Here is a 23,066-nt window from a genome sequence, read left to right as displayed (position 1 = left end):
ACTGTTAGGCCGTTTTACTAGCCTGGTAACATTTCCCATCCATTCTTTTATTTTCTATTCAAATGAGAAAACAAACCACTAGATGTACAGATGTAAATGCATGTAAACCACTTTTATCTTACAGTAAAAGTTACATGTACATGGCCTCGACTAGCTTCACAGATTATTGTGGTAGACTTTGGATAGGTGAAAATATAATCTCAGTGTAACACATGGTACAACAGCACTGCTGGTAACCATAAAAACATGTGTACACATAACCATGTGCTTGCAATGAGTGAACAGTACAAACATGTGAATGTATAATAAGAACTCTTCAAAACGTTAAAATGAGATTACATTTTAATACATTGTACATGTACAACAGCAGCACAAAATATCTTTTTCTTATTAACAGATGTCTGCGAGTGCTACACTTTTTAACTTTTAACTTATTTTTGCAATTTTTATAAGAATGTTACATATTTGTATTTTTTTTTTTTTTGTAAGTTAGTTCTAGTTTTTGCTACACTGAGAGCAAAAATACACACGCACACAGACACACAGACGAATTCCCATTCTCGTTACAAGAGTTTGCGATAACCTTTTTATGTACATGACTGCAAGGCGATAATCAAACTTGGTTACTGTACTTCACCTGTAAAGGAAAAACATGGAGGCTAAGCCAATTTCCCTGCCCTAACAATCACTTTGAAGTCTCATAAAACTGGGACAAACACAAGTCTGGTAGACCTCTCACTGAAGCTGCACGTTCGCTCCCTCTTGTTCAGAGTCAAACAGATCTACGGACAACGCCAAACAACTGAATGGGACTTTCAGGCACACTTCAATCTGTGTCCGTAAAACTAGAAGTTGGTATTTACAATATATCCTACATACTCTGATCAGTTTTGATGAAATTTTCCCGTATTCACAAGCCAATCAACAAAACTAGAGAGCTATATACACTGGCATTTACAGTATCTACAATCTGTACAATGTCACCCCACCATGAGGGCAGATGCAGAGAATTATTAGTACGACCTTCCTATCTCTTAACTTGGCGAGCTCTCGCGGAACAGGAAAACTTGCGAGAAGCTGTACTGCCTGAACGTAATCATTAGGTGCCAAAATGGATTAAACATGGTCTTTGTCAAGCAGTTGAAGAGTTCATTTATATGGGATTCTGGGTTTTGTATTGCTCAGCTGCAGATACAGCCTCTGGAGTTACTGCCCCACCTGCCAAGCTCGTCTTTGAATTAACACGTCAACAACACTTGTGAGTGCCCATGTGACACCTCCAACACCCTAAACAGAATCTCAATAACACAGAACAAATAAGTACTCAAACTGAATAAAGGGCGACAGGTCGGTTCATGCATACATTTTTGACAGATGACTCACTATATAATCAAACGAGCCAAAATTTTACCACTCTAATTATTAATTATTATTCTTTTCTTTTTTTGGTACTTTTCATTCTCTCTCATTTTTTGTTTTGAAATCTTATGGTTCTTTGGATAAGTACTACTTTTTTTTCTGTAGGAAAAGCAAACTGCAAATTTGTAAGAGCCTACAAAATTCTGATTCGGATTTGATAAATGTGTAATGGCCCTTACAGTAACCAAACAAACGACCTTTGTACTATGATGTCAAAGCAGAGAATTTCCTAATTTGATAAACATCATAATATAGTCAGACAATAAGATCTTACACTATAAAACCTCATTTACGAATAACCTTTAGAAATACCAAAAAAATTGATGTACAATTGAACTTGCATGCGTAATGGAACACCTAACACCTATTGACTATAAACGATCTAGATAGGCAATTTCACAAACATATTTTCATGCTTCAAAAAACATGACAAAAAGAACAATAACCTCCAAGTGCATGTGATACACATAAAGAACCTACAATAAAATGTTCACACAGACCTACATTTAACTCTCTGAAGTAGTGGAAGTATAGATTTTTGCTGGCCCATGAAAGACCTACTAGCTCAGTGATGTGTGTGTGGGGGGGGGGGGGGTGAATCACATATATATAAATGAAAAGTTAGCCCTAACTAAGGTCACAGATCACTGGCATTTACACTAGCACGGAAGTCTGAAGACTGTACAGTTAAATAGCATGTATGCTTCAATGATTTGGGGTCAAATACTTCTTAGGATGAAATTAATGGTAAAGTGGGAGCACTTTAACAAGCATGGGGGACAGCCAAAAAAAAAAAAAAAAGGGAAAAAAAAGAAAAGAAAAGAAAAAGATGAACACTAAGGTCTGCATTAAGTCAACCCATATTCAAAGAGATGTCAAATATAGTGGGATCATCATAAATAACACATCCACACACGGCCAGGAGAGTTTTCACCTCTTGGCCAGCTTGAGGACAAGGCTCTCACTTGCACTGGTTCCCTCAAGCTTCCGTGACCTATGCTGATCTTCCACGACTGTCCACTCAGGATCATTGGGATCATCCAAGTCCATGGGTTCTGGATCCGAGTTCTCTGCCTCGGAAATAAAGTTCACTTCCTGGGACTCTGACTTCGATGCGACACTCTCCGGGTGGGTGGCGCAGCTCGCTCTGGAGCTTGGACGAGTGGACGGTTCCGACTCGGGGTAGGCGTTCACGTCCTCCATCTCGCTCATGTTGAGAGGAAACTGCCTGCGAGTCCATATCAAGCTGGCCGCAGCATCCTCGGGCTGCTTTGCAAACAATGGCTCACTCATGCTCGATGACCGACGGCGGTTTAAGGCACTGAAGCGCATCGAACGACTCCCACTCAGGTTGAAGACACTGCTGCCGCCACTGTTGCTCCACTGGTCTGGGGTCGTGACAGGTGAGGGGCTGGGAGATGCAGAGGACTGCATGCCGGGGGACAGGTGATCGACATGAAGATCTGGTGAATGGGGGTCTGCACCACTCCCTATGCTGCTGTGTCTGGAACGACGCGACCTCCTCCCAGGGATGCCATGGTCGACAACACTCACAAGAAACTTCTGCTTCTCAATCGATTCACAGGCGCTGTGTCTTTGTAGAAACTCAGTGTCTGAGGTATTCTCCTAATGGGAAACAAAAAGGAAGGAGAAGAAATAACAGAAAAAAATTATTAAAGGAGCTAATTGATAACCAGCAATAATAGTAGCACAGTGGCTGCATAAAATGTCAAAATTCACAAACATAATGAAATGAACATCACTCTTCAGTATTTAAACCAAGGACTATAAATCTTTTATAGCACATGCAGCAGAATCTTGACCATGTCAGTTCAGTCTTTCGAAAACCAATGCTATCATTGAATAGTTGTACTTTATGAATGACTCGGATTATAGAACTCAGGGACGTAGATTATTTGACAAGTTTACGAGGTTCTTCGACATTCGGCATCCATTCACTTCACTCTCAATCATGAGTGTGTCAAGACAAGCATATCACCAATACTTTAGATAGACGATGTATTTCTATATGGTTCAAGGAATTATCTAAACCTACTTACATGTCAATGTGAATATTTGAATGTAACAAAGGCATAAGACATGTGAAATAAATTCACAGCACTGAGGATTCACCACTAATGAATATCTAAAAAAGGAGATATGTGTGTGATACCTCCTTTGTCTAAATACATTGTATGTCCACCTTCAGGGGTCATTCTTCTTTTAAAGATAAGGCAACTCTTTTTGCTCTGCAATGACAACGTGCTTTAATAGTAAACAATATGCACAATCACAGAATTACCTTACATCTTCACTGCTACAGTACAACAAATTTTTACATCACAACCTCAGTGAAGTTCAAACTGTGCATGATCTAGTTAAGTTCCACACAGCTTGTATATGTATGCGCAATAATTGTACAGCAATCAAGTCTGCACAGAACTTGCTGCTGTCAAGGCTTTACATCAAGACTGTGATAAAGTAATTGCCATACACATGATACTGATACAATGATTACCAGAAAACATTAATGACTTCTATAAGACGACTATGCTGATGCGATTCCATTAATTGTCACATATGCCCCTTTGATACATTGAAGTATTGAATACTGTTTTCCTTATAGCTGTTGCATGTACTTTTGCGTACAAATATTTTCGCAAATGAGGTCACCGACATTTTTGTAAGATGGTGTTTTCGCGAATTGACACCGAGAATATTGTTAAGTGCACTGATACTCTAATGCATGGCGACATTTTTGCATGTTGTTATAATTCACAGATCAACTGTAATTCGCGAAATTCACGAAAATTGAACCCTCGCGAAAATAACAGCTTATACATGTGTACAGTATTTCTTGCAGACGAAGCAACTGAATGAAGTACATGCACATACTTGGGACCAGCAGTTTACTACAGTGCACTCTGTTACAACAAACAGGGTTAAAAAATAATCAAATTCTGGTTACAACAAAGTTAAAATTCAGGCCGCAACATTATCCACTCTATGTACATGCACGGAATAATTTTCCAACTCCTACTTGATTAGCAATTTCAGCTGATGAACAATATTTCAAATGGTATCCTGTACACTTCTATGGAAGAAAACTGCTACACAAAAGTTAGTTTGTGTACACGTGTAGCAGTGGTGTAAAAATGCATAGCAAATTGTGATGCGATACCAGGAAAATTATTCCCTGACATGTATTTTTAAGTCTGTTTATTTATTCAGTTATAATGAAATTTCGATATAACAAAAGAAAACTGCTGGTCCCAAGGACTTCGTTATAATGGGAGTCCACTGTATCAAAATACTTAACATAATGATCAAATGTCAAGTTAAAGGGATAGTACAGTATTGGTGGAGATGAGAATTGGGCTTTAAACTTTTTGCGAAATACCAAAAAAGCACTTATGATATAGTACAGAGGATACCATTTTAAGAGGAATTCAAAGTTTATTTGATGAAAATCGGGTTTGAAATGACTTAAACATCCAACAAAAAAAAAGTAAAACAAAGCGATCGTAATAAAGTGTGGGTCCCACACTTTATTAGAATTGCTCTTTTGTGGATATCTCAGCCATTTGAAAACCAATTTTCATCAAATAAACGTTGAATTTGTCATAGAATTACATGCTCTTTCATATTTCATAAGAGTTTTCTCATTATCTCACCAAAAAAAATGTTAGAAACCTGAAATTAGGTTCAACCAAAACTGTACGATCCCTTTAACTTTGAATGATGTATAGAAGAAAACTACCAGTCCTGAGGACTTCATTATGATGGGAGTCCCCTGTATCAAACCTTCAGCTTTACAACACCATCACATCAAAAGGTTACACAAGCAGTTTCTGAATGTCAGACTATACAGCATGTAGGCATTCAAAGGAACTCCCCGTTCACATTGTAAAATAAATTAAGATGAGCAAAAAAGATAGAAGTATCAATAAAACTGCATGCTTGAGTGGAGTTGAAAGAGTTCTACATTTTTACAAAATGGTTGTACAGCGGAAAGTCAATATAAAAAGATCCGATACAACAAAATACCTGATACAGCAAACTAATTTCTCCAGTCCCAATGAATTTATTTCCTTTGTTTTGTATTGTTTATTGACTACTGATATAACAAACTATCTGGTATAAAGAACAAATTGACTTGGTCCCAAGGATCTTTTTATACTGAGTTTCCTCTGTACTGAATGCAACCACAAGATGATCAGATTAGGCACTGATGACATCACCTCTAAATTCTCACATTTTAACCTATAAAAGTACTATAGACATGTAATGTTTTGTCCTTTAATAATGCATTATCTACAACCCCATCCCCTTAAAAGCCTTCACTGTCTGATTATAACACCTCCACACATAAACACACAAATACGCACACACAAGGCTATAATTCTCTCAAATTCTATTTCGATGGAATATTCTATGAAGTTTTGATTGCCGGTCAATAGGAAACTTGTGAAGTAATCATATCATCCATCATCAAATCTGTGATTGTGACTACATTGTAAGTTCACTATTTTGTGAAGTACAAAAAACATTCATTTAATGCCATTTCTCTCTGAACTTTAACAGCCTACTGTGAAGACACCTTGGCTGTTTTGAACATGGAGTGATTATCTTTACAATCAACCTTTCCTGAGTTGAATCTACTTGGACTGAAGAAATAGCTCCGACTTCGAGAAAATTTGACTTATGAGGGATTAAAATCAAACGAATACAAAGAGAAGAGGAAAAGGGGTCTAGGGACCCTTCCCCTTCCCCTGACCCTAATCCTAACCCTAACCCTAACTCTGAACCCTAAACCTAACCCTAACCCTAATCTTTACTCTCACCTTATCACTTACCAGTAAATAGCCGGGATGGGGGGCCGGGGGTAAATTGCCCTGATAGCTTGAAAATACCTTTGACTTAGGTGATTATTCAACTTCTGCGAGGTCGAAGTAAGCATACTGTAGTTGACTTTATTATAGGTGTTTTCCTACTACAAAATAATTGTACTACATGGGTTCCCCTACAATTGAATTGGTGAGTGTACACACATACATGTAGGATCTCTTGTTGCAAAGAACTGACCGCACCTACCAAGTACTTGCAATGGATTTTCTAATTTTTCCTCTTTGTGACGGGACAGTGTGAAATAATATCCACACGTTTACCTTGGCCACTTTCCCATTCACAACAGCTTTAGTATCTGAATGTCAAAGGGTATGTTTGATCACGACTTGCGCAGCTCCACCGTGGTGGTTTAATTAGTTGTCCGAAGGCCTGATGCCTCACACTTGGCAGTTAATGCATGGCATTATATTGAACATCTACTTTCCCCTCGATTATGTTTATTGCTGGACAGCAGTCAAACCTGCAGTAAACATTTGCAACCGCATCAAGGGAATAGATGATAAAGATCTTGATGCTACTCAGACTGGGTTATCATGTGAGGAGACCTACGCATAATGGACAAAGGCTAGTTTCTCATGTTTGTCTCAATATTTCTACTTTAGCCAGGTTCGACTGCATAGACATTGCACATGTAACACTTGCACTTTCCTGCCCTGAATAAAGCCCTTGGCAAAACAGTACTCATTAATTTATGCTATTACGGTTGGACGTTTTCGTTGTTGTTGTTTGAAGTAAGAAAACATTTGACAATCAAACTTAACTTGCCTACACCAATTTCATCTAATATAACTGAAACAAATACGTTCACTTTGATCGCACCAAAAATCTTAATTTTCAAAGCTATAAATCCAAGCACGAAAGCATTTTGAAATTTAGCAGCAATGCTCTGGATTAATTGCCCTGCTTTTTGCACAAGTTTTCCAACATCTCAGGTTTAAGAAGCACCAATATCATCTTGAAAAACAAACACTTGACACCATCTACTCAGCAGTAGTCAGTACAGTCTTGAAAACTTTTATATTTATGATTGGACATGGTGCTAATAAAAGTTGTACACAAAACTCGTCATTGGCAGGAAATGCTTGCAATTTAAGTAACATACAATTGTACATAGTACATCAAATCTTCCCAAAATCATCTTTTCAATTGTAGCTATATAACCAGTAGTAGTAAATACTGACTCATTTTTGTTCCCGTATCAAACTCTCATAATGTCCCACTATTTATACATACATGTATAATGGCAACAATTCAATGAACATAACCAGCAAATATATGTTATTGTCCTGTAACAAAAATTCCACGTCAATTTTCATGCTAATTGTGGCAAATTTGAAAACGAACTTCGAAAAAGAAAAGAAGATTCTGATAGAAAGACCACACATGCAGCATGCATGAATGCAGATGTTAATTATATGTAGTATGGGATTACAATATCCAATGAAAATTTGAGGTCAGAATTATAGTGTATTTGGGATTTCAGCATTTGGTCTATACCTTTCTTACATTCATGAAATGTCAAAAACCACTAAACGAAAAAGGAGCACAAAATGTGCAAGCTGTTCTTTCTTGACAATACCAGATAACTGCCACGTGACTTAACTTTTAGACATGACCAATTACAAGTCTTCTGGGTAAAATTTGCCTTGCTATTTCTCACTCTTTGTTTCTGTCTTCTATCAATGATATATCCAATTCATCTTCTTACCAGAAGGTGGTTATTTCAATAACACACATTCTTACCAGAAGGTGGTTATTTCAATAACACACACATCTGCTAAGTTTAGATTATCCACCTCTCAAATCTTCTCTTTCTTGCACTCTTTTGCCCCGTGCACTCCCTCTCACTTACCCCTACCAAACACAGGCTTCTGTCTTCAGCCTGGATCTACATTGCATCTCCTATTTCAGTGAGTAATCAGTGTAAACTGATGACTCACAATTCGAGCCCCCCGCTCAGAGAAGGCATTCCACCAGGCGGCTGCTTCACGCTGAATTCAGTCAGCACCTCAATGTTTGCCCGTGAAGCTGCTCTACAAATTTTGCTGCCACTTCAACATCTCACCACTGAGAAGGGAACACAAAACTCAATGCAGAGATATCTACTTCATGGCAAAGATATTCTATACCCCCTTGCAATCTATTTATAAAAATGAGAACCAAAACCTTACAAAAGAAAATGTTATCATCAGTTTTTTCAAACCTTAACTTAGATCTGATTTCAAACAAGTCAGTTTATGCAGGTCATATGTACATTAGCTCAAGAGAAATGATATATTACACAAAACACTTTGTATCTCAAATCTGTTATATCAGTTTCGGGTCATTGAATGCATTTATAGTTAGTACATGAGCTGTATATAATGCATGTGCAAAGATCATTTGTATGATGTCATTACGATATGTAACACCCTATTTCCTTTCTGGTAAACTCTTTTCATCACCTTTCTTTCTTTGAATTCAGTCCGATCAATTGGTTCATATCATTCAAGAGTTATTTCACTACTTTCAGCGACATGAAGTGAAACATGGGCATTAATCTCTCAAAACATAACATACTCCAGATTGCCTCAATGAACTGTAGTGTCATCGTACAAAATTAGCCTGAATCAAGTTGCCACTAAAGTCATAGTGTTCAAGGCACCTTGACGCACTTACATGGCAGGAAGGCCACAAGCGTCGATACTGCATGGTGATTAGCTACTATTCATGGCAGAGTGTTATGTAAAATGAAATCTTTTGATAAAACTGAATACATTGTATTCACTGTAATCCCCTTTCCAAGGAGTCAGGCTCAGCCTTTCTCCTGCAAGTACTGGCATCATCTACAACTTATCTACAGTAGAATATATATGTGATTACTATTGTCATTTTATTCTTTGCCTGACTCTAACAGAAAATGTTGAGGACACTGAATTACCACAGGAGGAAATGTGCTCTAAATATACATTTTTTTTTTCTTTTTTAAACAAACCTAATTTCCACATTTTCATTTCATACATATTTCAAGAATAAGAAAATCTGTCTAGCAACAGGAAATGATCAGCTTGATACGCAGGCATGAACACACCATTGCTTCATGTACACTGAACACAACAACAGGATGGACCATGAATCAAACCTGCTGTCACAAGCAATCCCTGTCAAACTGCCTGAAGTTCTTGCACAGCACCACACCCACTCAACATGTGCATAATCATGTACAAGACTGACATCAACATTCTGGTCTCTCTGGGGGACTATTACCACTTTCAGTAACTCGTGCATTTTTGGCCAGCTCCTGGCCTGTGCTAAAACAGCCCGCGCCAAGAAGTAAAAATTGCATTCAGTAACTATAGCAGATCCACACTACTTTTACAATACCCATTAACGAACTCAGCCATGTAAGGGATAACTACCATGGTAAGGCGTTGCATCAAAATTAGGCCAAAAAAAAAAATTGTTGCATTGGCGTAACATGAGATTTTCAAATAGGGTCGGTCGGGCGGATTTTTTTTTTTTTTTTTTTTTTGCTACCTGCATTTTACGTGTAAAACTCGTCCTCAGCTCAGTAAACAGTTACAACTGCTGCACCGAATGTGCTGTGTTCATCTATTCTACAAATCATTTATGAGGCCGATATTACTGGAATTATACCCCTTCACAGAATTTAAAGATGTTGAAATCCCTATCCTGAATGTTTTCACTTCATATTTTACTATTTTGACTTAGATAAAATAGATGCAAATTGACCCATATGTACGATCTTTTCATCGCACACGGCGATCTCTATTACAGTCCCACATATACAGATTCGTGTAAGTTCTCCACACAAGAAACCTATGGCAAAACTGTGCACAATACATCGCAGTCTGAATGCTACGTATACACTGAATAAATCTTGTTAGAGTACGTGTCCGTGTTGGAAACAGATGACGTACTGATCAAGGAAGGCTTATGCGAGGCGCTAGATCTCTCCCTCGTACATCTGATATCCCCAGAGCCGTTTCCACTTCCGGGTTTGTGCGATCGCGATCGCAATCAACAAGATATTTGATATCGATAGCAAAAAAAATAATAAAAAAACATGGGGTCGGCGGAATTTTTAGGGTCGAGCGGGTTACGCCAATGCAACAATTTTTTTGGGGGGGCCTTATGACCAGCAGGATCCTGCTGGTCATAATTTTGATGCAACACCTAGCTGAACATGTGCTCCAGTGGAGGCACGGCCAGGGAACTGAGACCTGTGACCGTGCAAGGAATTTTGGCCGGAGCCTGGTGCTGCTATCGTCCACGAACCCTTCGGTCGGTGCAAGGCCCGTGCCTGGCGCTAGCCTACAGCAGCGCCAAAATAGCCTGTGCCATTCATAAACTCAAAATTTTACAACTTAGCTTGGGCCTGGCACTCACCAGAGAGTTACTAAAAGGGGTTACCATCACCTCTTATTTTGCTTTTGAGAGAGAATCAAGTACATGTGTCCAGAGTAGCTCTTCCCACACATAAAGCACTATTATACAACAATGTAGCTATCCGATTGGTCGATTGCTCATCCCGTAACATTCAGTTAAAAGTTCCATTGCATGCAGTCACTGTCAGTTGTGCAATTTTGTTTGAGCAAAAATGGATATCTCATGGCTGATGTCACCAATTTCCATCGACTCCTGTGTTTTAAACTCATGATTGACTCGAAGTTTTTTGTTCCATTGCATGGCTCTGATATCACAATAAACAAACCTTTGCCGCACGCACTCAGCATTTCATTCATTCATTCAACAGTTTACAAGTGCGCATTTTGTCATTCATTTAACTGTAAACAACTTCAACTGATCGCGCATCGGTTTTGATCATGTACAAACGTACAGTACATACAACTAGACTGACTGTGACTGTGCTACTCATTCACCTTTAAAGAAAATGGTTGCAATTTCTTTGCTAAATTCAAGAATCTGTGTGGACAACATCTGTTCATGTCGGACGTGCTGGTTGTATAAAGCAAATAGTGTATGGTCTTTACTCGTACAATAGTGTATGGTTTTTACTCATGCAGTGGAACAAGATTTCACACTTGGTACAAGATGAGGCGCACTATTCAACTCAGCTTCACCTCGAGTAGATCTTTCACCTCATGCGAAACCTTCTATCATCACAATCTTGACCATTCACTATTTTGTATACTTGCAGTGCTCATTGTATAGGTGTTTGAATGTTGTGTAGTCAGACAGACACCGTACACCAAAGGGGCACCATTGGCCAGCAATCTTTACAAGCTGTGTGTGGTAGAAGCGTGTCTGATGCCATGTTCTGGGACTGAAGAATGTTTGTGACATTTCTTTTCATTTTGGTGTTCCACGAACTCCCCAAATTCCTGTCAAAGTTTTCAATTCACCAATCTTCAAAGAAAACATTACACTTCATTGATAAGGTATCCCACACAGGACATGTGCCATAACTGTCAAGAGCATAAAATCAGAGCTGACTTTTCTCACCTCAAACTCCTCCTCACTGTCCGTGTGCTCGTGATTGCTTCTGGGCATGTTGTCATCCAGCTCCACTTCTACCTCCCGCCACTTGGGGGTGACGATCTCCTTGTAGTTGAGCCTCTCCACCCGTGTGGATGCCAGCATGGAGTACGGTATGACGATGTTGTCGATGTCGTAGGACTCCACAATGCCTTTCTTGTTCCTCAGAATGCTCTGGAGGGAGTTGGAGGGCAGCGAGTGGGAGAGCTGCTGGGTGGGGAAACGGGCATCTATGGATGCTGGCGTAGAAGGCGCAGACAGGGCCGGATCCCCAACATCGATGTTTGGCAGTGACATGCTTCTTTCCCGACTCTTGTGCAGGGCAGCTAGGGTTGTAGGAAAGCAGAGGGACACATAGGCATTTAATTCAGTTACACTGGTCAACACTGACATTTATACACTTCTCATATATCTTCGTTATCATTTTTACATTACCTACAAAACATGTGATCTACCAAACATCTTTTAAAATTATATTGACAACTAAATATCAATGAACATAGACCCTAATACAATATCACAACTGATAATACTCTGTTCCTATAATCCATGTTTGCTTTTGTACACATTGTATTATAATTCTAAACAGACTTCAAAGCATATTTGAAAATTAGCATCAGCTTTTTTACAGGTTCAACAAGTAGAATTCATGGGAGATTCATGGAGCAAACATACTGAATTGTTTTGAGTCAACATGGAAATCTACATCATTCAACAAGAGGAATGTATGTGCACTTCCACACCATATGAAAGATAACTTTAACTAATTGAATTGAATTTGATGAGCAGAACGGTAGATGTTTCATCAAAATTGGACTCATGGAATCTTAAAGTCTACATGTTCAAATGCACCGAGTGGAAAAATGGGTCACAACAACACATCCAAATTACAAGAGGCAATGTCACCACCTCACAAGTCTTTCATTGGTTTGTGAAGAAGAGTGTTATACATGTATTCACCATGACTACAAGCATTTGGAGCTAATGTTTTTGAAGTAAAGAAGAGTTGATTCTTCTGAAGATTGATGTCAGGTCAATAGGAGACTTGTGAGATCACTTGTGACATCACCCCCACCTCCAAATTACATATGTGGTGCCTCCTATTATCACTAATGTATTCATGGAACATGCCATTCCATAACTTTCCCATTCTCTTGATCTGCTTTTTCTTTTTCTCATTAAAGCCAATTTGAATATGCTCAACCAAGCTTGACTACATGAAATAATACATGCACTAATGTACCAGTGGAAATTTTGTGCATTTCATGCGACATGAAACAAGCAAAAAAAAAACAAAAAAACAACACTTTTTTGTCTGTTGTATGTAACACTGCTTCATATTTTGATTCTGCAGAATTAAAAGCATGCGAGATTGATCTTACCCGATTGAGCGCAAAATAATTACTCGCACATAAATTTCCATTTTACAGGAGTCCAATTCTACTTGTCAGGCATAACATGTACTTATCACTGACACTACATCCAGCATGCTATATGCTATGCACACACCTCTTGACTCCAGGAAATTAGTCAGTCAAATGATTGGTCTCCATATATATACTGGAGCACACTACACAAGCACATCATCCACGCAAATTAAACATAACATACTGTAGATACAGAAATCATGAAACTAAAGCAGCATGTTCTTGTTCAGATTCCATATGATATTTAAACATATTGATTACTATTTCCAGTTTCATTTCTCTCATAAATATAATTTTATCCTCTTTCTAAAATACATTCTGTATGTGATGTGAACTTGCAATCTTACCAATTGCTAGCTCTGCTGCTCGGCGTTTCTTGATTTCTGTTCGACACTGCCTCGTTTCAGAGGTCTTCATGGGGTTCTTAGGAGTTCCGGGAACAGAGCTCGGTTGGGAGCGGGAACGGGACAGTAACTTGCTATTCCTGCCTTGCTGAATGGCCTTCAGCTCTGTGATTGGGAAATATCATGCAAAGAAAATCATATAAAAATCCATGCCATACATGCACAAAATAAAAAACAAACTGGAGAACTACTCATTCAAAGCATGTCAGACTGATCACTGTAAGCTATGAAATGCAAATTACTCTACTATATTGATACATAAAGCTACAAACACACTTTGCAAAGATGCTTCAAACTGCTGACCTACACTTCATGTAGTTTCACAACTATCTATTTATCTAATCATTATCTTATAAGCATATTAGCCTACAGCACTGGTGAACGTACAGGAAAAAAACAAACTAACAAACTACAAACATTTCCTCATGTCGGTAAAAACATGGCTCTACCACTGCAACTTAGACACTGAATTTCGAACTATATCAGTGAGCAGGTAAAGCAAAATGATCACATATATATTTTTAACTGTTTATAACGAGCATCCCAAACACTTTATAAGGGTTCACTGTTTTTTTCTCCTTTCTCATAATGAGAAAAATAAGCAATTATGCAAATCTAATCCCAATTCAACACCAAAAATTCAATTATACAGGATGAAATCTTCATGCGCACGGCAGCTGCATCAACTCTCCTGAAGCCAATTAGATCTGCTGTGTCTTGGATTGAAGGAAGCAACCATCAATTAGCAAATGGGTCCTTGAATAGCCAAAAACATTGCAAACTAGTCAAATTTCATGTCCTCTGAAAGTAAACACTCCCTTGCCTTGTTATTGACATGTGAAGGGTAATATCATTCCTCCTGCCTTCTCAGTAAGTCAAGTGCTCCCTCATTATGTTAGAAATGTGGATATGTGTTGAACTTTCATCTATTTTCTTTATATCGTCCGTATTTGACTATTTGACATCACGAAGTGTTGTGGTCTCCTCATTCAGCGATAGCTGCACCATAAAGATTCATAACTTTAAAACGTATTGTCTGATTTTCCTCAAACTTTGCTGTACTATTATTGCTGCATTCCCTCAATTCGCACAGTATTTGGGATTCACTCTCCTTAGGCAATGCACTGTCAATATATTTTAGCAGGCTGACAAAGACTGAAAGCTGAAGAGTACTGAATCTCAAAAGCCTTTCATATTCAGTTCACTTAAAGTTTAAAACCAACATGACCCCCCCCCCCCCCCACACACACACACACACACCTCCACATGAATATCCTTAGGTCATCCAGCAGGTGTTTTTAAACTTGCCCAAATAGGCATAATTTGGGCAAGTTATTAATTGCACTTGCCCAACAAAGAGTTTCAGGTGTCCTATCCATGCAGGCATGCTGTTCTATAGAACCCTGACCTGGACAGTTACCAAATCACAGATTATTTAGGTGAGGGGTTAATGTAGCTAAGTTAGTTTACATGCTTGGATCAATGAAGCTTTAATTTGCCACTCTGTTCCATAATGACTCTTGCACTTGTTATGTTCACTAATGGTCTACCACTTGGGACTGATACTTCACCTTGCTTTGAAATCATAAACATCAACATTCTGTGCATAACACGCCACAAAAACACGATCTCCACACAGGGTAGGTTGTAACAAGTAAAGCTACAATGGACACAGAAGTCTAGCCATATTATACAAATAATCAATCACCTGACAATTTTGGTCAGGGTCATGATGTATGAATCTGCATCTGCACAAACATGAAGCAAAGAGGGGCAGTCCTGTCCTGGGGCACATGAACTTTGTTTCAATTAAAAACACTTGATGCAATGCCAGAAGTAACAGGACCGTGTCACTATACAGAAAGGACAAGCCACACACAACTAACTACAATGCAAGGAACTGAAAGAGGAAGTCCAGCAGAAGTGAACATGGCCTTGAGTGCAGAAGGCTGTATGGTACCAAAATACCGGCAAAGCATTGTCCCCTTGACCTGAAGACCCTTTTACAACTCACTCTGTCTCGCCAGCCTATGTAGCAGTTTCCTTGACCTTGCTGCCTCATCATCCTCCTCCTTCAGGGAGAAGTCATCCTTGACAGCAATGTCCTTCTCCATGGTAGCTTCTTTGTCCTTACTTTCTTTCTTGATGTCTTCACGCTTGCGCGTGGAGTCCCCTGACCCTCGCGCCGAGTGCTGCTTCTGCCGATGGTGCTTCTCCTTCCTCCGGAACTTCTTGATGCGGCCGTCCTTGCCATGTGACTTGACTCTAGATCGGTTGGGTAACCTGTTGTGTTTCCTGGATGAGGCGTCCAAATTGAGGGAGAAAGAAAGTGTTTAACACAAGAGCTTTTCAGAAGAAGTATAGCAATTTATGGATGTTGCTGTACCATACATGCTAGTGCCGTCATATGTTGTGACTTTATACACATGAAAAGAATATGGAGGGCAACCAGGAACTCCCTAAGACTCTGATATGAATTGTGGTAAACTTCAGATGACAGATTTTTGGAAATAAGAGCTACATATTTGAAATGAACACTTTCTGGTTAAGGAACCTACAAGCAGTAAATGAAATCGTGGCAGTAGATGCATCACTATGTTCCTTCCACCATTGTTTTAACTTTGACTTGGGTGACAGGAAAAAAAATCCTGTTTTGCATCAGTTCAGAAACCCGTATTTCACAAGCAAGGTTACAAATTACTGCTTTGTGACACCTAACAGTACCCTCAGCAAATGACAAACACGAAAACTAAGAGTACTCCACATGCAGATTCACTAATGACCTAATTAAATTCAATGCAAGTTTTGACTTGGAAAAAGCTCTTCTGGACTACTATTTGAACACCTCAGCTCTGTCCATGCTGCTTGTGTAATATATACTAAGAAAATATATTTTTATTTGGCAAACACATGTTTTCTATGGAGGGTTCTGTTCTTAAGAAATTGATTAAATGGTCCATGCTGACTGTGATGTGATTTCTCAACTCACTTTCTCCCAAGGGATCGGGCTGAATGTTTCCGTTGCCATGCTCCACTTTTGATGAGAGATCCCAAGTGCATTGCCACAGGAATTTCTAGTATACATAGAAAGGAGGAAGGAATATTCCATTCACTAGTATGCATCAGTAATTATTCAGCTGCCATACTCTACTGGTAACCAACCTAATTAAAATATCGGAAGTTCATTCAATAAGAAGCAGCTGCGTACGTCTAGCCTTGCAGCCTACCAGCAACACTGCTATTACCTTAGTACCTACCCCCTTGTCTTTTACCTGATGCAACACACTTGTGGTATTGCAAAATAGTTCAACTGCAACATGCTCCAACATAAGAACACTGCAATTGAAGAGAATGACCACAGCAATGGTGATACAGAAGATGTGACACTGTTCCCCGGGTTCTGGTCAAAGGTTTCAAATTGTTACCATGACAAGTAGCATGGAAACATTAAATTACCATTTCAGGATCTGCCAGGACACAGCTGCTTTTTAGGGGAGCCTAGTCCACTATTTACCAAGCCTGCCAAACAATAATCACTAGTTAGTATGTCTGCCAAACATTATAATAACACTGACTCATACATCATACTTGAGCCAGATCTTAACAAGCAAACATAGGGAATCTTCCGGAGTTTACAATTGCCATCAATCTACATGCCCCTAGCCAGATGGTCATGTACAGTAAGGCACATTTTCAATTTCTCCACACACAAAAATCTAAATCCAGAGAGACTACTGTTTATATCCTGGTAAATTTAAAAGATAATGAAAGCTGTGTACAGATAGCTGATGAGGAGTATGGTTTGACCTTGAATGACAGGTCTACTTTTCACAAAGAAGTTATGTGGAGGGGAAAATGTTGTAAACAAAGGCAATGAGTTTACAGAATTTAATACATCAATCAAATAGAAATATTTTTATTTTAACATCTAAATTTTAGTAGGTCATCAATGTCTTTACAATTACCAGTTCATTCACAATTTGACTTCCAATTTCGCTATTTTGATGCCTGTAGTGCTAATATCAAATAACCGATTAACAAAAACGAAATCAGAAGCATGTCTTACTAGTAATTCTTCAAACCTGGTTGGAACATTGTTGAAGTAATAGCTTGAATTGCAGCACTACTTTTCACAGAAATTTGCTTTAACAATGAATTCTTGCCTTAGTTTTGCATCTATTATGAGAAACCATGCAATGAAAGCATTAAGTTCAATGCACTCAACTGACTATCTTTTTTTGGAGGTGTAAATACACTGTTAAGGACACAGAAAAGAACATGAATGCCTAACAAACCTTCTGGGAAAGACAACACAGAATGGAATGCATAGTCCAGGCTGGCCATTCGTTCATTCGCTGCTAGCTGATCACCATCAAACTGCTCAACGTTGTTGAACCGTCCCCCGCACATGACGCATGGAGTGAGCGGAGGAAAGCAGCCACATCTCACAGTCGACAGCTTCTGAGCCTTCCTGCAAACTTGGTAGAGGCCCGCTGAATGGATGAGTTTGCGTTTGCGGAAGTGTTTCACCGGTCTAGTCCTCGCACAGTACTGTTCTTCTGCTGGAAGCGGAGACTCTGATACTTGGTCCAGGCCAACGATGTAGTTTGGTGAGCTTGTTGCATTTGCACCACTAAGGGTGGGGCAAGGGCTTGGTGTTTTCACATTGTCTGTCAGACCGTTCAGCGGTCTTGGCGGTGAGGTCTTGCAGTCTTGTTCTGTTCCACTCGGCGCAGACGGTCCTGATATTGGAGAAATGCAGTTTTGAAGAGACTGCTTCAGTTTTGCACTCTGCTTGTCAACATTACTCAGCAAGCTTGTAATGTTCGAGGGCGACATGGAGTTAGACCCCTCCAACATCACTATCTTTGCTTCAAGAGATGTCAGCTTCCTACCAGTTCTGTGCCCTAACCCCGGTGATCTCAGACAGTCCCCGGGCGATGGAGGTTCCCCCAGTGTGACTGGACCCTTAGTAGCACGGATTTGTCGGAAAATGTCACTCTGCTGCCGGATGCGGTATTCCAAGTCCGATACCTGAGCTTGGAGCCAAGTCCATCTGCTAGCGATAGCTGCCCGGTTGATAGCCCATTTCCAAGATGCACGCCGGTGCCTGTAGTTCACAAATAAATAAGAAGACAAAACCACATTGTACAAAATTTTGAGACACCCGTTTGTTCTCAATGAAATCAATGGATTACTAAGTTAGTTTAAAACTGTCATACAGATAAGCTTCTGAGACAAGAAAAAGCTTGGCAGAACTCATTTACCACTTCATTAAGCAGAAAAAAAAAGAAGAAAATATTGTCCAGAGTACATTGACAGTGTATAATCAATGCCACATATGCAGAGTTTGATTTATTGTTATTGATTAAACTAAACAAAGTCAGGTAGGTTGTCTGCATGTAGCAGTATCAACTGTGCAATGGTACAATTTTGTGCATGTGTCCCTGTAGTACCACAGTGAAATTGCTAAAAATATTGTGCACTTATGTAAACACAAGTTGGTCAATATCAATTAAATAGTATTACTGTATGTTTACATTCCTCTAGGCTGCTTTCTAGCATTTCATTGCATTAATACTAATTATTATTATTGTATATATTTCAGAGACTCACAGTGGCATCTTGTGAAATGACCTTGATGTTTGTGCATGAGGAAGGCTGTCATCTCCCTCGTCACAACTTTCACCCCCTGAGCTGCTGTCTGTGACATCAGAGTCTATTGTCCTCTCAACATGACCAAGACTGGCCTGAAGTCTACCCGTCACCGATTTGACCTCCCTATATGACTGCTTCCCATCCCGTAAGTGCTGGGAGATGTGTGTACTGGGTTTAGTCCTCTTTCCTGCAGGTAACCAGGAAGGTCTGGCCAAATGCCTCTGCCTTTCTGAAGTGACCCCGTGCAGTGAACAGGTGTGGTTGTGACTCGAGCTGCTTCTTGAATAACCTGCTCTGTTGCTTGGTTGGAGTCGATTTCTGCGGCATTCCTCGCAGGCATTGAGTGCGGTACTTGTAGCACTAGTGTGCTCTCGACTCAACTGTTTTGATTCAACAAAGGATCCTATTTGCTGATAAACATGAGCACCCGTCTGGCAAGTCTGTAACCGCCGCAACTTTTCCATCAGGTATTTTGCTCTGTGTTGCAACCTAGATTGTTTGTACTCCATATCACTGACTTCATCAGTCTTCACTTGGGCTTCCCCAACTGTGCAGATGTTTTCACCAATCACACGGAATATTATTTTTTCCTTTGGCTTTGAGTGTACACTATCACTGACTTTTGTTTGATCAGACACTTTGGTTACTGTCTCTGTTGTTCGTTTCTTTTCTGTCTGCACTTTGCCACCTTTATCTGCCACTTTGGGTGATGGAATGGTATTAGACCGACTTGAATTAGATCCATTTTCCTCCTTTGATTTCTGTTCATCATTACGCTTGGTTTCATCAGGAGGTGGCTCATTCGAGACTTGTTCAACACTGGTATCAGTTGTCAACACCGTAGACTGCGACAGGCTAAGAGAGCTTTCCACATCATTTGACATATTGCTTGAAGAATCACTGGTATCTTGTTCGACAATATCTCCATTACTTCTAGCATCCACAGTTACAGTTTCAATGCCAGCAGGCGTAGAAACCGAGTGCTTTGCACCAGCATGACTAGAACTGGCCGTTGATGAAATTGTTAGCGGCGGCATTTTCGATGGTGTCTTTGTAGATCTATGGATGTCATTCAACACTTCTTTCTGTGCAAAGGACACAACAGAGTTACTCATTGTTTTTGGTGCGTTTTGTTTGGTTAAATGTCCATCACCATTTACAAGAAAGCCAGAACCAATGGTGGAAATCAGAGAATTCAACTTATTTTTCAACTGATGTTTGTCATGACCATTTACGATACATTGATTTTGCAACGGATTCTCCTCATTACATCCCTCACGTTCCTTTTCCTTATGATTATTGTTCTCAAGGAAATGTGAATGGATCTTGAAGCAGTTTGCTCTTGGTGAGGATGGCCGTTTACCTTTGCTGTCCACTTCAAGTGACGTGTGGGAACTGTATTGATTTCCTAAGCCTGGAACAGCAGGCGAGTGACCATTTGCTAGTGAAGGTAGGTCTGGACTGGTTGGCTGATCTGGACTGGCTTGCAGGCCACTATTGCCAGGATTGGCAGGCGAAGCCGGCAGCTTGAAGGAGCCTGTATGTGCCGCGGCATCAGTCAGTGCCGGAGCCATTGCAGCCATACATAGCCTAAGCGGGAGCTGTGACCACATGCGAGGTGCTGAGAGGGGCTACGCGGCCGGGGCACCGAGGATACGGCACCTCTGCACGGCGTTTCTCTTGTCATCGAAACCGGATCATTATTGATAGCTCAGTTCAATATTGTCGAAACAAGTGGTCATTGATCTAATGACCACTACTTTTCTGCATTAGACTCTTGACATTACAGTGAAGACACCTTGTTAAACTTCCAGTGTGGGGATGTTGACACGCGAGGTCCAAGCGAGGAGACAAATTCACTAACCTCCTCCCCGCACTTCAGGAGTTTGGGTTAGACAAAATAACAACAACAATCCACCGCGTCGGGATATTCGGTCCCACAACATACACGTGACACCTTGAATTACAATGCACGATTTCCCGCGCTTGATGATGACACCTCGGTACTTGCGGCTACCAGATCACATTGAATGTTACTATCCTCTTAAACAGTAGCCAAATGTTGAGCATTCAGTGACCATAACATGACATTTTCCGCGTAAATCCAAACAAGCACTACGGCGAACACGGTAGCTCCGAGACACCTAAACGTAACATGGACGATAATAGAGAAATCAGCACCACGTGACCCCAGGTTCCACGTTCGTCTCGTAAGGGAACAATCCTGCTAGTCCGTCGGGTTACACCCATAATTTATACAAATTCCAACCATACTGACAGGCATATCTCCAATTCACCCAGAGAGAATGACATCCTTCCTTAAGATATGAAAAAATTGGTCACTCCAAGAACTAGATCGCACAATCGCTTCTCTCAATGGGCAAAATAGGAAACGCAAATTTTCGCTGCGTAATATGGCGACGTCGCACAGTGGAGCATTGATCTCCATTCTTCACAACAAAAAAAATGCAGGCGACTTCATTAACATATCTACCCATACGTCAATTGGGCTATCCCCTATAGGAGCAATTGCGTGATTGGCCAGTCTACGCTTTTCTAAACATCGAGCGTAACCTTCTGGAATTGAGTTTCTCTTTTCAAATTTCGAAATATTCCTATAATTCAACTATTCTTTTGTGTATTTCTACTAAAAAATCACAGGAAAAATACATTGTAACACTTTTCTCGTAATGTTAGAACATTTTAGTCTGTCAGGTATTATTCAATGGTACGATATGCACACAGATAAAGGGGTGATGTTTTAAGCTGTAGTTTCCGTGAGTTCGCGCTTTCGGTGAATGCAGTCAAACTTTTTGAGTATAAAATCGTATCGTTTTGAACGGCAAAATATACCGACATTTTAGCAATTTCATGAACGTTTCACAGATGTAACTAACCAAAATGAACGGACCACTTAAATGTGCTAATCATTTCTTATCTTTGCAACTTGCAGAAATTACTATTTAATTGTTTCCGAGAGACGGCATCTCGAATAGAAACTGAAGGAGAGATACAAAGGGCAATATGTTTCATACAATTCCAGTGCTGGGTGGAAGTTGGGTAGGGGGAAGCGAACACTAGGTCAATTTTGTGGATTAATTACTAGTCAAGTGAAAGTAACTTTTCCCGGCAAATCCTTTGCTAACATCATTTTGCTCGTTAGTTGGATTTTTTTTTCTTTTAAGAATTATTCGTAGAATCTGTATGTGACTAGGGATGACTGCCGTGCCACATGAGAAGTTTCGGTTGATTGGTCTGCCTCACGTTTGGGCAAGTGGTTTATGGGCATGGGCGGCTAGCATAGACCTACAACTACTGGTAGGCCTATTTTTTTATGTCGCGGGTCGTCGTTTTCAACAGAAGGCGTCATGACACTGTGAAAATAGCTTCATATGCCGGGTATCTAATCAAGGACCTACTGGTTCATTACCGAGTATCAGAAATGTACCGGAGTAAAAATTTATTCATACACTGATTTGGTGTGACGGACAGCTAGGCTCGTATTTTCACAATGTAATGCGATGCAACCCATCAATCTACATCAATTAAAAGGTATAGAATATTATGACGTCATACACCACACGCAGATTTATTTCCCATAGATATCCCACTGCGGTTAGTGAAGTAGGCGTGTCGCAGGAGCCACATGACCTGTGTTTATAAACAGAGGCGGGTTGATCTTTCCATACCAGCATGTAGGCCTACATACAGCATAAAAAAAGAGGCTGCAAAGATCGAGAGAGAGAGAGAG

At 39.9% G+C, this 23,066-nt stretch overlaps 1 protein-coding gene across 2 annotated transcripts; it reads right to left on the bottom strand.

Annotated features, from left to right (window-relative positions):
* Positions 1-12: 12 nt before the first annotated feature.
* LOC140238001 (KAT8 regulatory NSL complex subunit 1-like) lies at positions 13-21,753 on the bottom strand. 2 transcript variants are annotated; one of them, XM_072317930.1, is made up of 8 exons: positions 20,679-20,707; positions 19,274-20,400; positions 17,953-18,767; positions 16,647-16,731; positions 15,672-15,952; positions 13,601-13,762; positions 11,794-12,152; positions 13-3,045 (listed from the first exon to the last, which is right to left on the bottom strand). In XM_072317930.1, exons 2-8 carry the CDS (start codon positions 20,350-20,352, stop codon positions 2,350-2,352), a joined length of 3,477 nt encoding a protein of 1,158 aa, XP_072174031.1. In that variant the 5' UTR covers positions 20,353-20,400; positions 20,679-20,707; the 3' UTR covers positions 13-2,349. The 2 variants fall into 2 exon arrangements, with proteins under 2 accessions (XP_072174031.1, XP_072174030.1); XM_072317929.1 differs by having other exon boundaries at positions 19,274-21,753.
* Between the last annotated feature and the right edge of the window lie 1,313 nt (positions 21,754-23,066).

The sequence above is a fragment of the Diadema setosum genome, chromosome 14 (assembly GCF_964275005.1).
Source record: "Diadema setosum chromosome 14, eeDiaSeto1, whole genome shotgun sequence".
NCBI lineage: Eukaryota > Metazoa > Echinodermata > Echinoidea > Diadematoida > Diadematidae > Diadema > Diadema setosum.
The sequence above is the reverse complement of the archived record's forward strand: the minus strand, read 5'-3'. Positions and strand labels throughout refer to the sequence as shown.